At 34.6% G+C, this 16833-nt stretch overlaps 1 protein-coding gene across 1 annotated transcript in view; it reads left to right on the forward strand.

Moving 5' to 3' along the window:
* LOC120629631 overlaps positions 1-16833 on the forward strand; it is a 46837-nt gene that overhangs the window by 12888 nt on the left and 17116 nt on the right. The window contains exons 15-37 of the mRNA XM_039898625.1: positions 58-231; positions 579-806; positions 918-1019; positions 1899-2060; positions 2179-2280; positions 2893-2984; positions 3596-3713; positions 4727-4846; positions 5202-5300; positions 6407-6514; positions 8093-8188; positions 8295-8383; positions 9299-9422; positions 9500-9694; positions 9785-9844; positions 10631-10859; positions 11651-11704; positions 12221-12372; positions 13536-13655; positions 14232-14447; positions 14542-14616; positions 15360-15552; positions 16003-16084. Of these exons, the coding sequence (XP_039754559.1) occupies positions 58-231; positions 579-806; positions 918-1019; positions 1899-2060; positions 2179-2280; positions 2893-2984; positions 3596-3713; positions 4727-4846; positions 5202-5300; positions 6407-6514; positions 8093-8188; positions 8295-8383; positions 9299-9422; positions 9500-9694; positions 9785-9844; positions 10631-10859; positions 11651-11704; positions 12221-12372; positions 13536-13655; positions 14232-14447; positions 14542-14616; positions 15360-15552; positions 16003-16084 (2990 nt within the window). The remainder of the gene's footprint in view (positions 1-57; positions 232-578; positions 807-917; positions 1020-1898; positions 2061-2178; positions 2281-2892; positions 2985-3595; positions 3714-4726; positions 4847-5201; positions 5301-6406; positions 6515-8092; positions 8189-8294; positions 8384-9298; positions 9423-9499; positions 9695-9784; positions 9845-10630; positions 10860-11650; positions 11705-12220; positions 12373-13535; positions 13656-14231; positions 14448-14541; positions 14617-15359; positions 15553-16002; positions 16085-16833) is intronic.

Here is a 16833-nt window from a genome sequence, read left to right on the forward strand (position 1 = left end):
AAAGAACTCGTATTATTTGACTGTGTATAATATTAAAGAGAATTATACTATTTTTAGACAAATATGTTTGATATAGCACACTTCATTATGGTATTATACGTCTGTGTAATGTGCCCGCATTTGGCAACCGTCGCTTTGCAGTCTGATTGGGAGAAAGTTCTGGGCACAATCGTGATTGCTGGATTGTTGCTGAACATTTATATACAGCTCACTACTGCTATAGTTCAAAAAGTAAGCCTCAGCTTATATAAAATAATAAGTGTGTTTTAAAAACAGACAAGTTGGTAAATAGAAATTATCCGAAAGGTTCTACTTGAATTATACATTGCGCAAAAAGTCTTTTTATTCTCCTACTATTGATTGCGATACAATTCATTTGATTATTCTTTGAAACTCATTCCCTTCACCTTTTAATTTAATGAAGTCGCGGAAAAGGCAAAAAATTACGCTCTTCATTCTTAACAAAGTATTTCGTAATTTAAATTCTCTTGGAACTGAATATTTTTACCATTTCATTTTTCACTTTTAATATGCAAATTATTCCTAGTCATGATATAGCAGTCTAATTTGAATTGCAGAATGTCAGAAAAGAAACAGTGCGAGAGATAACTGAGGAAAAAATGGCTTCGCTCGGCTTTTATCTCGATGTTGTCTCAGTTTTTCCTATGTATATATTTACTGACACATTGGATCCTACAGGTGAATCAATCGCTACGCAAATAGCTATTATGTTTCCAACTTTACAAGTATGGCATATTTGGGATTATTTGAACAAATGGCAAAGAAATTTCAATAACAACACAAATGTAAGCTTTACTTAAACACTTTTAACGAAAATTATAGACAATAATTGAATTACCGTACATCTCAGTGGTTTTGACTAAGATAGTGTTTAATCAACAAATTATTTATTTCAGTTGTTATGTTGCACAAAATATTGCCTATTAATATTAATATTATGCTATTGGTCTGGTAGCATCTTATACCTTACTGCTTGCCCGAGAAATTTATGTAGAGAGGTGAATATTTTTTAATTTTTAATTTTTATACTTCCTTAATGTTTATTAAGCCTTTTTTTAGTTATCTAGCGTTTTAAACAACCAAACTGTAAGGTAGTAAAATTACGTTGAGATTTTTGAACCACGATTACGAAACGAAACGGCTTGTAGGGATGTAATGGATAGTTTCCTATTTCGAACCTATCTTAACTACGGAAACGTAGGCATTATGTTAAACTACCACTTGACGCCCTTTGGCCTGGTTGTTTAAAGACGACCTTTATACAGAACAACTCGTTGAATACCAAGTGGTTTATTAAGCGTCAAGGTACACTAATCAACTACAATTAATATCTTCGAAAGCGTCCATATGATGTCAGTGTGTGCTGTCAATTCAACTGTTTAATGTTAACGAACTGTCAGGTTAATATCGCAAAGTAGGGTTTGGACTTCTACCAATCGCAATGCATATATTCATCATATCCACCCATTACCGGCCCACTAAGCAAATAGAAGTGGTTAAGGCCGTAGTCCCCCAAGCTGGCCCAGTGCGGATTGCTTGACTCCACATACCTTGAGAACCTTATGTAGAACTCTAAGGCATGCAGGTTATTTCACGATGTTTTCCTACACCATCGAAGCAAGTGATATTTTTAATTACTTAAAACACACATAAGTTATAAAAGTTAGATGCGGGCTCAGATTCGAGCTCGGCCCTCCGAAAGTGAATTCGAGCTCCTACACACTGCTATCTACTATCACAGTTTCAACCTATTCAGATTATGAAAACTATCGACGGCAAAATAGCATACAATTGCAACAACTAAGACAATAGTTTTCTGTCTATAAAAGTAGTTTAATGTAAAACAATTGATTGTAAATCTAATGAGATAATTATAGAATTCTTGGATGTCCTTGCTTATTTACTGGGAGACGAAAATATTTGTAACTAATGATGCTAAACATGAAAGGCCAATGACTTCTTCCCTATTCTTTGGAACATCAGTTTTCACAGGCAGCGGAGCGTCTGAAATATCACCTGGAACTGAGGATTTAATTCTGGTATTTTAACCTTAATTTAAATTCATATATTAATGAAAATTTAGGTAATGTTATACCATGTGATATATATATTAATAATTTGAAAATGTAGATAATGTTACGGGATTTTTTTTTTCAGATTGTATTCCTTTTAATATTGGGAGCATATTTGTCTTTTTTCTATGTTGCTAAGATTTGTTCCATATACGTATTATCAACGCAAAGGAAATTAAAGTTTAAGGTACTCGTAACATATAATAATCATCATATCTTCATCATCATATCAACCCATTACCGGCGCACTACAGGGCACGGGTCTACTACCATAATGAGAAGGGGTTAGGGCCGTAGTCCACCACGCTGGCCCATTGCGGATTGATGGACTTCACACACCTTTGAGAATATTATGGAGAACTCTCAGGTATGCAGGTTTTCTCACGATGTTTTCCTTCACCGCTGAAGCAAGTTATATTATAATTACTTAAAACGCACATAATTTAGAAAAGTTAGAGGTGCGTTCTAGGATTTGAACTCGCGCCCCCCCCCCCCCCCACCCCCCCCCCCCCCCGAAAGGAATTCTAAGTCCTACCTGCTGGGCTATCACCGCTTTTATTCCGATTATGAGATTATTATTATCATCAAAACCATATTTCATTTTATGCGTTTATTTTCATTTTATTCATTTTATGCGTTTACACTCATTTCATTAGTGAAAAAAAATCCCATAAAAGTGGGTTAAAAGTTGGTTAAAAGTGGGTCGAATTAAAGGATTTAAATAAATAAGAAATACGAGCTGCATTACGCGGGTGATTTTTATTTTAAGTTATTTATCTTATAATCTACTTTATTCCAGGAGTCTATGAGAGAGCTCTTTTACTTCCTCTCTGTGAATCATGTCAGTGTAAAAATCAAGGCACGGGTGAAAAAGTTCTTTTGCGTTCAATGGTAAGCTCACTTTACTGCCTGACTTCACTAGAATATTTTAAATAGGTCAGTCTCGTATAAATCCGATTCGGTTTTATGAAAATCTACGCCGTTTCTAAATTATTGCATAAGTAATTGAAAAACTGGAGTAGGTAAATAAAATAGTATTTACGAGCCCATTCAGTAAAGGAACACTTCTCTCGTTGATTAAATTATTAAGTAGCAGAAAAGTCGTTGATTAAATTATTAAGTAGGAACAATTCCATCCTACATTCGCAAGAATGCAAATATATATGCAGCGCATGCAAATATAGCTCTCAGGAGGCAAAATTGATTCCCACTTACTCGAGGATTTCTGTTATATTTTAGCTCTTTTACAAAATACATTGCATGATTTTAAATTATGATAATACGTAAACTGCATTTCTGTAGAATTACTTCTTTTTAATTTAAACTCGTTCAGTAGTTTTGGCATGAAAGAGTATCAAACATACAAAATTTACATCGCTAGATAACTAAAAAAAGGCTTAATAAACATGTAATTCATACAAAATTTCACGTTTACAATATGTGACGGATAAAATGTGAATGCTAGAAATATATTTATTCGTACAAAATGACTTTATTGTCAGGTATTACAACAAAGCAGTTTCAAGTGACGAAATATTTAAGGATATGTCAAGTAATATCCAACAAGAGATCTTATCCTTGGAGATGATAGAAACGCTATTATGCTGCCCACTTTTTCAGGTAATTTTAAATTAATAAAATTTTATTACGTTTTAAAAACCCTGATAATTTTATAAAAAAACAGACATGGATTAAACTTATTAAAATCAGAACAATCAACTGAACTATTGAAAACATCTGTGTGTGTGTGTCCGTTTATTTTTATTGTAATAATTGACTGATCAACCCACCTAAGTGTTGGTGGTAACCAGCGGCGTGCATAGAGGTTATGCACAGAGTATGCAGATAATATAAAATGAAGAAAATTTCGAGTTATAAAAAACTTAAGTATTTATATCTCGTACTGGAGATTTTCTTCATTTTATATCATATGCATACCCTGTGCATACTCTCTATGCACGCCACTGGTGGTAACGCATATAAACAGAGCGACAGTTCTTAGGGCATGCAAGTAGCACATCCTACAAAGTCCCGCCCTGTGTCTGTCAACCTCAGGCGTAGGTGTAAAACCTAATGTGACTGAAATCGTACCGGCAACCAGGCTATTCAGACCCGAACACTGCAAAGCAGAAATTAGCACGGGTGTAGTACTTCTCCGGAAGTACTCTGTCATAAAAAGCTCTCATCATCATCATCATCAACCCATTACCGGCCAACTACAGGGTACTATAGGGTCATTTGTTACAATGGGAAGAGGTCACCACGCTGACCCAGTGCGGATTGGTAGACTCCACACACTATTGGATAGAAGCAGGCGTTAGAACAATCATTAATTGTAAAGTCAACATCTCCTGAGGATGCTCCGGTTTCGGAGCGAAACGTGCGTAGAGAATTTGCCGAAGATCTGTTTGGTGTGGATTATAAGGATTGAAGAAATTATAAATTACACCATACAGATTCTCCTGCTTTTCGCGGAGTAAAGCAAATTAAGCTTGCATCGGTGGTTCAATGGTAGAATGCAAAAAGCTCTTCTGGTACTTGAATACATATTTTTTTGTTGTAATAATATGTAAAATAACATTGGGATGTTAATTCATTACAATTTTGATTTAATTTGGGACTTTTTCATTAAGGACTGCAGTCGAGATTTTTTGCAAACTCTGGCGTCCAACTCCAGAACTATTGTGTTACCAGACAATGAGATTGTACAACACGCAGCAGACATTGGCCGTGACATGTATATTTTGAAAATGGTATAATATTTTCCATCTATCATAACTTGTTAAGAGGATTCATAATTGATAACGACTAAGACGCCGTGAGGTATTTTGCATCATTGGAGTCCATATAGGACTGCAATGATGCAAATGATGTATTGATAATGCAGTCGTATTTATATCAAATAATCCACGAACTCAATGTCATGAACATTGGTTGTTAATCAAAAACTTTTTTTTAATTGAATAGTAATTATTAGCGTATTTGTAAATAATCTAATCAATTTAATAAAATCTGGCCAATTTGAATTAAAAGTTATCAAAAGTTTAATTATTAAAAATTTAAATTACTGTTACATAATATATCATTGAATTAAAATTATAATTTCAGGGTTATTGTAAGCGAATGAATAATCAAGGCAATGTTGAATCGTCTTTTGGACCTGGCACAAACATAGGTGTTGTCGAAATGCTGTACGGTCTCCCTAAGGTAAGACAGCTTTCCACTGAGTATCGATGTTATTTGAATTCATATTAAGAATAGTATTTTATACAGATCTAGAAAGAAGCGATGATAGCGTCGGTTTACCTTTAGGAAGACATAGTTCGATCTCCGGCACACACCTCTAACTTTTCAGAGTTATGTGCGTTATTAATAAAAGTTCACCATAATGTTCTCAAGAACGTGCGAAGTCTACCAATCCACACTTGGCCAGTGCGGTGGACCACGGCCTAAATCCTCACATTCTGAGAGAAGACCGTTACTGGGTTGATGATCATGATACAGAATGCCTTGTCTTTCAATCAATAAATAAATATACTATGACAATACACACATCGCCATCTAGCCCCAATTTAAGCGTAGCTTGTGTTATGGGTACTAAGATGACTGATGAATATTTTATATATATATTATATAACTAAAATATATAAATACTTAGAATATACATATAAACACCCAGACACTGAAAAACATTCATGACACCACACAAACATTTTCCAGTAGTAATCGAACCCACGGCCTTGGACTCAGAAAGCAGGATCGCTGCAAACTGCGCCAATCGGCCGTCAAAGGCCGTCTTTGGCTATAAGAGATGCAAAATCTATCCAAATCTTTAAAAAACTTGTGAAACATTACTTTTTGTCTCAATCATCTGATGACCACTGCTGCCTTCTTCTCTTTTTTCCTTTTTTAGTATTGAACAAAATAATTAATTGTTTAATATTTAATTTATTATATTATTTTTAAGTAAATATCATTTTTATATATTATATTTATAATGGTAGGTACTTATTTATTGATTTGTCTTTAGTTACAAATATTGTTTTATATATACTATTTATATTTATTTAAGTAATGAAATATTTATGTTTTGGGTATATGTATATATGGACCACGTAATTATTTTCTGTATTTTTTATCTCCGCCAATGGTTGCCTGGAAGAAAACGCTATGAAGCGACAAGGCTGCCGAATTGTACACGTTTTTTCGTTATACTTTTATTTTTTATGTATTTTTTGTGGTGTGCAATAAAAGTATATTTATTAATTCATTCATTCATTCATACAGACCTAATAATCGTTATAATATTATAGGTCCATACAGTGGTGACCACAACAAATTGTATTTTGCTTCATATAGAATACGCTGTTTTGGTACAGTGTTGGAGCACATTTCCTGATATCTGTGATCCAATTCAACAGGTAAACTAAAATCCTCTAGAACTACTAGTTGAATATAATTATTAATAGTATATTGTGTAGTGTTTTTTATTATTTTTTTATTTAAATGTTATTTTCTTCTATTTTATTGAATTACATGATGACTACTTCAAGCTACAACTGACTTTAACTCTTGTTGTTTACAAATAATGCTTGATGGGCATTTAGTTAGGCTAAAGGCTTTCTGGGGAGTGCACACTACGTCTGCTTCTGTCCAGTAGGTTTTGTCGACCTCCCTGGCGCAGTTGTGAGTGCTGTCGTTTCAAGTCGGAGGTCCCTAGTTCGAGTCCCGGCAAGGGAGCGTTGTGAATTTATTATTTCCGAATTTTCTCTGGTCTGGTCTTGTGGAAGGCTTTGGCAGGGGCTCGTTACCACCCTATGCAATACACATAGACTTGTCGCTAAGCGATTTAGCGTTTCGGTATGATGACACGTAGCAACCGTTTCGGGGTGTGGGTTAAATATAACTTTCATACTCCCTATAAGGTTAGCCCGCTACCATCTCAGACTGCATCTCACTAGGTGAGATTGTAGTCAATGGCTAACTTGTAGTGTAATAAAAAATAAAAATCCTGTGCAATTTATTTATACACGGCAGAAGTGTAACTTCTGAAAAGTAGCCTTTGAGAGATTGAGGTGGAGGTATCAGAACTATTAGGATAAAATATGTAAGGTTTATTATTTAATTTCCATGGCAAAAGAATAGTTAAAAAAAATTATAACGTTTTCTATCTCACGCTGTGCTATACATTTATGTGTTTGTTTCTTTACCTAACTTAAATATGAAACAAAATGTGTAATGTATTCTATTTCTCATTCCCTCCGATACATGTCTCGTCTATAAATCTATCTCTTTCTTGATTGTGTTGCAATGCGTTACATCGAGTTTAAAATCACAACGGTTCTAATTTCCCTTCAATAATTATTATTAAACAAAGCAATACAATATAAAGTCAAAGTCAAAGTCAAAAATATCTTTATTCAAGTAGGCCCACAGGTGGCACTTTTGATGCGTACATAAGAATTACACGGTAGTGAGATGATGGCGATAACCACATTCGTAAACTTAAAACTAAAGCTACGAGGGTTCCAAACGCGTCCCGGTCTAAGAAGAAGCCCACAACAAACTTAGCCGGGTAATAATTATAGTAGGTATAACTCCGTAGTGCAGTGCGTGCGCGGTATTTTTTTTAACTTGAGTTTTTGGCATAATTTTAAAATTAATTTAACAAGGAGATGAAAATATTGACACAAGTTAAAAATCATCAACAAACTCATACTAAAACTTTCTATTAGGCAGACGCAAACACATGCATTAAACACATGTGTTCTATTTCATTCTCTCGCCGGCTTAATCCTACACCTATTTGTATTTGTGTCTCTTACCTGTCGTTTTTTCCGTTGCATCCGGTTTGAAATCACAACGATTCTAAAGAAGTTTCACTTCAATAAACTTGCAACTCTTGATGCAGGTTTCTTTCTTTCAAAGCGTTTTCCGGTACTACTACTACTACTAAGTACTATTTTGGAATGTGAAGAGTAACACTATGTGTTTTCTAGGTTATAAAGGATCCTGAAATCAGTCAGCAAGCCTCACGTTATGAGGAAGGCAAGCCGCTAATAGGAAAAAATTATGCAAAGACGAACAAAATTACGGTAAGATAATTATGAAAAGTTATAGCTATATATAAGTTAGACCTTCGAACGACTGTATCTGAATCATTTTACTGAATACTGTTATATATAATTGAATTAATTTCAGCAAGAAATAAAAGAGAGCTTCGTGATTATAAGCGGAATGAAGGCAAAAATGCAATACCAAAAAGTGTTTGACAAATTAGGGATCATGAGGTAACAGTGGTTAATTACTGAATCAAGTACCGTAAAGTCATTCTTTTGTATGGATAACAATTCAATTTAAATATTTACTTACAAAATAACGTTCATATGTTGGTATAGGACAATAAGGACATTAAGTCTCCAAAATAATAAAGATTAAAAAAAATATGTTTTTATTTAAATACTGGCGCGTTTGCCTCTTTGTATGGCTAGACTAACTTTCTTGAAAATGGCAAAAAATTGAAAATTGCTTCGAGTTATATAAAATTTTAAGGGTAGGCAGTGCTTTAGTGCATACATAAAATGCGTGCCACTGGGACTAAGACGTTGAATATGTGCCAGTTTTTGGGAGAGTGGATCTAGTTTTGAATACGAAATGTATGCTATATTTGTAACATTGTTTGTTTAATTAGAAATATGCTTTACGTCTATATTAAATGAAAGAAAATAACCAACGATACAGATTATTGTTTATACATAGGCCTTTATTATTATATAACTCAGTTGAACACGTGGGTGCTATAGTAATGACTTTTTTACTCAGTAAAATTTTATAATATTGGATAGGAGCAGCCGGAAATCCATGATACCCTCTACGCACGTTTCGCTCCGAAACCGGCGCAATCCTTAGGAGATGTTGACTTTACAATGAATAATTCTTAGAGTTACTTAATGTACCCTACATTGCCGAAGATAAAATTATAAATTACGACACACAGATTCTCCTGCTTTTCGCGGAGTATAGCAAATTAAGCTTAATTTTCATAATCAAATGACATCATTTGATTTTTTAAACATATTTTCATGAAATTAGAATTATGTTTTTGACGTGGGGTACACATGAAATATTCCATCGAAGATCAGTATCCATAACGATTTTTATTACTAACACAGTTTATGTAAAGATTTTCTTTTAATGCTTTGTAGATACTTTAGATATATATTTCTGCCAGGATGTATTACCCCACATGGAATATTCTTGAAACTCTGGTGCTTATTACGATTTGTATTGGCAATATATTATGTTATTGTTATTCCATACAATATCGCTGTAAGTATACTCGTAGTTTATAAACTGTATTTTATGATATAAAAATAAACAAATAAATAAAAAAAGTGAAATTTTAGTCCAAACAAAGCAGGTTGGGCAGTTCGTACTCCTGGACAGACATTTTATTGTATGTGGATATTGTATTGATGGCATACGTGGCTTATTATGACGAGAGGTCCCTATTAGTGACACATCCTTTGCTCACATTGACACGTTATCTGAAACATGCTTTCATTTTGGACGTCCTTAGCGTCTTCCCTTTTGAAGAGCTGGTACCTTGATTTTGTTTTATTTAAAAGCATTAGTTTAGTGATAAGTACATATGCAATATGCATATACATAAAATTTCCAAAATTTTTCAGTTCAAAATCGTAAATGAACACGCAGACACCGATCTATATAGAATGAATCGAATATTACTTGTAAGTTTCGTTTTATTGTAAATAATTGACCAGTATTTTATGGTATGCTAATTTTAAAGATGCACATGTTAATATAATTACTTTTTTTCTAAAATCTATATTATACGACGACCTATTGTCCGATATTGGTTAGTGGACGGCTGATTGGCGTAGTTGGCACCCTGCTTTGCGAATCCACGACCGTGGGTTCGATTCCCACAGCTGAAAAATGTGGTGTGTGATAAACATAAATGTTTTGCAGTGTTTGGGTGTTTATATGTGTATAATAAGTATTTATGTACCCATACCACAAGCTACGCTTACTTTGGGCCTAGACGGCGATATGTGTATTGAGAAAGTAAGCATTATTTTTTTAAGCGATTTTCTGTGAAAGTCCCGTTAAAATTGGCTTAGCCATTACAAATACAAGTCCTGACAATTAGACAGCTTGACAGATATGCAAGAGTTTAATAAGAATCATGTATTAAACTTTAGAATAAGCTACTTTCAAATATAAAATAAGCATCATATTGATCCATTATTTTGAAGTACATACATAATCTTCAATTACAATTTATTTCCGCATATATTTATATTATTTATTAGAACATTGAGTCTTAGATCTATAAAATATTGAGACTTAGATCTATAAAGCTTATCATGACTTTGTTTAGCCAAATTTGGTGTTAAAGTGGCACAGATTTTTGTCTGATACATAACTTTGTCTCTGTTTAACTATTTCCGAAGGCTATAAAGTTAAAGTAGATACATTTAATAAATCTCAGCCTCAAAAGTAATTTTTTCTAGGTATTCAGAATAACAGGTACGTTCTCATACTGGGAAACTGATATAATGCAAGTCAATCAAGCAGTCGTACTGCTGAAGTTTCTTCCGATTGCTATGACGCTGGTGAACTTTGCGACCGCATTTATCTTTATGAACTCCTGCAGGCCATGTATACTGCCCAATACTAGTTATGCCATGGTGAATTGTACGAGTGTTATGGTGTTTAATACTGCGGAACGTGAATTAAAATGTTAGTTTTTTTTTGTTTATTATATCAACCCATTAACGGGCACGGCCCTCCTCCCACAACGTGGAGGGGTTAAGGCCGTAATCCATCACGCTAGCCAAGTGCGGATTGGTGGACTCCACACACCATAGAACAATATGGAGAACTCTCATTTATGCAGGTTCCCTCACGATGTTTTCCTTTACCGTAAAAGCAAGTTATCTATTAATTGCTCAAAACGCAAATTACTTAGAAAAGTTAGAGGTGTGTGCTGGGATTCGAACTCGGCCTTCCGAAAGTGAAAATCGAAATCCTACCCACTGGGCTATAACCGTTTTTTTTTAAATTTAATTTTAGTTAAAATGTTTAAAGCTGGTGGTTATTGTCTATTTTGAATTCCCACATAGCTTATTTCTATATCTTTTACATTATCTTGAGCAAGAAAGACGAAAGTGATTAACTTTTACTCATATACTATAACATAACAATAAGTATGTTATGTTATAGTATATATAATTTTATTATTTTTTATATTTATTATTATTAGTATTTTATGTGTGTAATCTGGATAATTATAAGTGTTTTATTGTTCGTAAGTATGAATACAATAATAATACGACCCTTGGTTTTCTTAATCCTATGGTTGCCTGGAAAAAAATCGCTACAAAGCGATAAGGCGGCCTTTTGCATCCTACTTTTTTAGTTTCTTCTTGTTTTGTACAAATAAATAAATAAATAAAATTGTGACCACCACAATGCTTCTACTGTCCCCCTTAAATAGAGTTGTATGATTAAAAACATGTTTTTTTTTGCAGATGCCGTGTCACAGTATATTCACACTCTCTATTGGGTTTTTCAAGTATTTGTCGGTAACAATTCTTATTCGCGTCTTGATATTTTATTTCTAACATTACGTCATCATCATCATCATCGAATCAACCGATTGACGTCCACAGCTGGACATAGATCTTTTGTAGGGCGTTCCAAACTCCACGATTCTGGGCTGCTTGTATCCAGCGACTCCCTGCGACTCGCTTGATGTGGTCTGTCCACCTGGTTGGGGTCGACCAACGCCGCGTTTACCGGTGCGGGGCTGCTACTCCAACACCTTGGAACCCCAACGTCTATCGGTTCTCCGGCCTATGTGCCCCACCCATTGCCACTTCAGCTTCGCGACTCGTTGAGCTATTTCGGTAACTTTAGTTCTTCTTCTTCTACCAATCTCCTCATTTTTGATTTGATCACGTAGATATACTCCTAACATAGCTCTTTCCATCGCTCGCTGAGTGACTCTGAGCCTTCTTATGAGGCCCATATGTATATATATTACGTATGTATCATTAATGATCTTATCATTTTGTTTACATTATCCTTTGTCTTCGTAGGTTGCGGATGCACCCCAGTAATCGTCTCGAACTCAACAGATGTCTGGTTGACGATGGCATTACAGATCACTGGAGTACTGTATTTTGCATTTATGTTTGGTTATATTTCGTCAACGCGCTCTGCCTCTTCACATGCTTTACTGAGTCACAATGTATGGAAACTTAAACTTGTTTAACTATAATTTAGTTCTGTACTACCATTTTTACTTTATACCCTATACCAGTTCACCTCTGGACAAAATGCCATTCTCAAGGAGAGGGCTTTCAATAACCTTAACGTTGAGTAGACGGTTCAGTGTAGACGGTAGTAGTTCCACAGACGATGCTGCTGCCCATTCTCTATTATATTCCATTAGTCGCATCATACAACAGCCGCGGTAAGATGTTGGTGGTGACAGCTTTTGATTTGCTGTCACCACTCGGCATAGTACTTTTTAGGCGTGTAATTGGATACAGTTGATATGATAATGAATTCACTTTTATGTCATCATATGGAGTGAATAAACATCTGAGCATACGGGGACTTCCATTAGAATATGCCCCTAGTTCCAATGACTATCCGGGTTCTTAATCATAAGCGTGTTCGTGTGATGCGACACAAAGCTAACAAAGTAGTGCGTAGTAAGGTAATAGTTAAGAAATTGTTATAACCACCTGTTCACCTCTAAGCGGGAATAGCCTGGGTAAGGGTTTGACTTTCCTTTCGCGGAGACCGGGTTCGAGGCCCACTGACTTTTCGGTGTTGTAAACGGTGAAGGAATACATCGTGAGGAAACCGTGAGGCATAAGAGTTCTTCATAACATTCTCAAGGGAGTGTGAAGTCTACCAATCCGCACTTGGCCAGCGTGGTAGAACTACAGCCTAAACCGTTCTCATTCTGGGCGGAGAGCCGTGCCCTGTCGTGGGTTGGTAATGGGATGATATGATGTCCGATAACCTGCGTTGTAGGTAGGTGCGTCGCGTGTTACAAGGTAGGCAGCAAAGTTACTTGAGGTAGACGAAAGTCCGCGAAAATACAACTATTTATACATCTTATTCGTGTCAACAAATGATTCTAAGCACCTAAACAAAAACAAAGATAAAATAACATTAAATGACAAGACTTAAAAACATAATTTGGGTGCTTATAACTTTATGCTACGGTCCCTCTTGAAATTTTTCGTATGAGAAATGTTTTTGGGAGCTTTAGGTATTATATTTATGAATGTTTTAATAATAAATGTTAGAGGCACGGAAAACGGGCGACAACGTAACTTTCGTCATTAAGCCAGGTACAAAAGTAGCACTTTTAATGAGCTCATTTCGGACTTTTAGGAAAAAACGAGGGATTTAGCGGATTTTTTGTATCGGGAGAACGTGGACTTCGTGCTTTCGATGAAAACTTTGAAATACTTTGAATATGTATGGAAAAGAACCCACGGCAGTGATCCCCAGGTAAATTTAATGAATTACGACATACAAATGAAACCTACCTTATATTTCCTGAATATATTAATTTAAAAGTTTTACAATGTAGTTTCGATTATAAGAAAGAAAGAAAGAAAGTACATTTATTCATGTTAAGTGTTACAAACAGTACATTTTATAATAATATAGTAATGACATAGTAACAATGTCTTTGTGTAACACCACACAGAAAGGGTGTACAGTTCAGAATTTGCCATGGTAAATGCATGCCGATGATTTTCAGCTGAGACCGGAGTGACGATACGGCAAATTGAATAGATAAATAAAAAAAAAAAAAAAAAAGTGAAGCACAGGTTATTGGATAGTTTCATATTGTTCAATTAATAGGTTTTACATAGTGCCTGAAATAAATAATAACAATAATTATTATTATTAACTAGCTAGCGGTTATCAGGGATCTTCGTTATTTTTATTTCTGCAAAAAAAAAATATCTTTTTTTAATTTTTCTTTAAACACTACATCGTTTAGAGTATTTCAAATAGAATTTGGAGTTTAAAGTATATCAATGATTGCGTACCATTTTATCTTGTACCTAATTGCAGAAAATCTGTCGAGGTCTAAACTCTGCGTTAATGGAAGACACGCTCGTTTTTATGTACGAGAGGGCACTTCGCGAGGTGCCGTTGTTTGGTAAAGTGGAACGCTCTTTCATCAGGGTCATTACGCAGCATCTTCACGAAATGTATTTCCTTAAAGGCGACACGGTTGTACTGTGTAAAGACTTGCAAACCAATATTTATATCATTTATAGAGGCAAGGTATGGCAAAGTGAATGTATCAATTTATTTCATGAATATAATCAAAAAGTTTCCATCACGTGTCCAATGCTCTTATTCTAAAATATATTTTCAGGTCGACGTTATGAGTTCATACAATGAAATGATAACATGTATGGGACCAGGTGGAATGTTTGGTAATTTTACTGGAGTGAGTTTTACAATCTATATAAATTAAATATTAGATATTATCATATTTTTTATATACACTTAATAACGTAGAACGCGGGATCATAATCCTAAGACCACATTATATTAATAAGAATAAATTAAGTTTGTATTTTTTCCCACTAGAAGCAGAAGTCATCATCATCATTTATTTATTTGTTTATTCAAACCAAAATATAACATACTTTATAGGTTCTTCGCACCCTTAAGCCTTGTAGATTTGTGACATTCCTCTTAAATGTCATATTAGGTCCTTAAATACTAAAATAAAACGAAATAAAAGTCATCATGCTCGCAATGTAGGTATGCGACGAGGTAAATCATATCAACCCATTACCCAGAATGAGAAGGGCTCAGGCCGTAGTCCACCACGCTGGTCAAGTGCAGAATGGTGGACATTCCACACGCCTTTCAGAATATTATAAATCTCAAGAAAAAAGACCATCGCAACGAAAAATGCATTTTTTAGTTGCGATGTTTTTTTTCTTCACCGTTTAAGCAAGTGTTATTTTAATTGCTAAAAACGCACTTAAAAAATAAATAAAGGTGCTGGTATTAAAACTCGGCCCATTGAAAGTGAAGCCGAAGGCTGTCACCGCTTCTTTTGTCGCTTCAAAGGCACTATGACTTAATTTCTTGAAATGCCTCCTACTGCGATGGTTTTTTCACGCAATATATTGAATATTTAAGGCATTAAAGCTAATTAAATAATTTTACTTACTACAGCAACCAGTCTCAATTTCTGGAGTAGCAATATACGCAAGCAGAAACTTGGACTTGCTGGTACTTCCTTCTCAAATGTTTTTCAACCTCGTCAAATACTATCCCAAAATACATGAGCCTCTAAAAAAAGCATTCGAAATGTCTAAAGATTACATTTTGCCCATATCAATGGACAATATGGACGAGGATTCCTCAGGTGAAAAATTGGAATCAAACTTTTCTTTAGAACCTTGTTAAAAGTTGGCGTGACTCAGACGCGTTCCGTTTGCTACGTGGATTGAAAAGGATGGATTTACTTTATTGTAAATTTTAAAGCAAATTCAATATCATGTTTCCGTAATACTATAGTTGTAGTTACTTCTATTCTATCTACGTATTAGTGAAATAAAGGCTCAATTTTCAATTATATACGTTAAATCAATTCCTTAGCAAGTATTATGTGTTATCCTTTTGTTTTCCTTATCCTAAGGTTGCCTGGAATAGATCGCTGCGAAGCGATAAGGCCGCCACCAAGATTTTGTACACCGCTTCTATCTGTGTTTTTTTTACTCTTCTTCTGTATTTTTATTTTTGTGCGAATAAAGAGTAAATAAAAATAAAAAAATAATAATTTGGCGATAAAAAGACCCGATTATTTATTTTTCAGGTGACTCCGATTTAGATGTGGTGTCACAAGATTCAGCGTTTGATTCAAGAAGTGGATCAAGTCGATATGGTTCATTAGGTAAGTGACATTTTTTATGGGTATTTATTTTTGGATTCAAATGTTTAAATTTCTATAGAAAATTGAATATTTTCAATTCAATTTTACGTTATCAACTTCACTGCTGCTGGTTATTGACTGGGAACGCACCAACACTTATGTTCCCTTATTTTTGTATTATTCACATATTGTGTGTACTGTCGTAGTATATTTATTTATTTATTATTCCTCTGCTTACTTCATCTAGATGTTTCGGCTCGAGGTCATCCAAATAGGCGATTACCTATAATTGGTCTGTCCTCCTGAAAATATCTGCGTCATCGGTTCTACTACCAAGATTACTTTAACTTAGGCTATAGTTATAGGTAATTTTGTATCTAAGAAAAAAATATGCAAAGCTCTATTCTTAGCTGCTTAAACATTTGTTGACGAGTCAGACATGATGTCTCAACTTGGATTGTTTGACTCTGACTTTGATGCATTACAAATTGAAGATCACATACGCTCACATAAACTTTTCTCGATGCGTCATTGTTATTCTTACCCTTGAAAAACCTGTCTGCTGGTATTCAATTTTGTAAGTCAAGTATTTGGTATTGCTGCATTACTTCTATGTTACAACATCAACGGTGGTGGTATCACGTGTTGATTTGCTCAGTAAAAATAACTTTTGTTGCACTTCCTTTCTCAATGTATCTTCAAGATCTGAATTAAAATCTTCTGCTCTGCTCTGTTTCTGTTAACCTTTAATTTAGATAGCGAAACTAAAGTTAT

This window comes from Pararge aegeria, chromosome 14 (assembly GCF_905163445.1).
Source record: "Pararge aegeria chromosome 14, ilParAegt1.1, whole genome shotgun sequence".
In the NCBI taxonomy this organism is placed as follows: Eukaryota; Metazoa; Arthropoda; class Insecta; order Lepidoptera; family Nymphalidae; genus Pararge; species Pararge aegeria.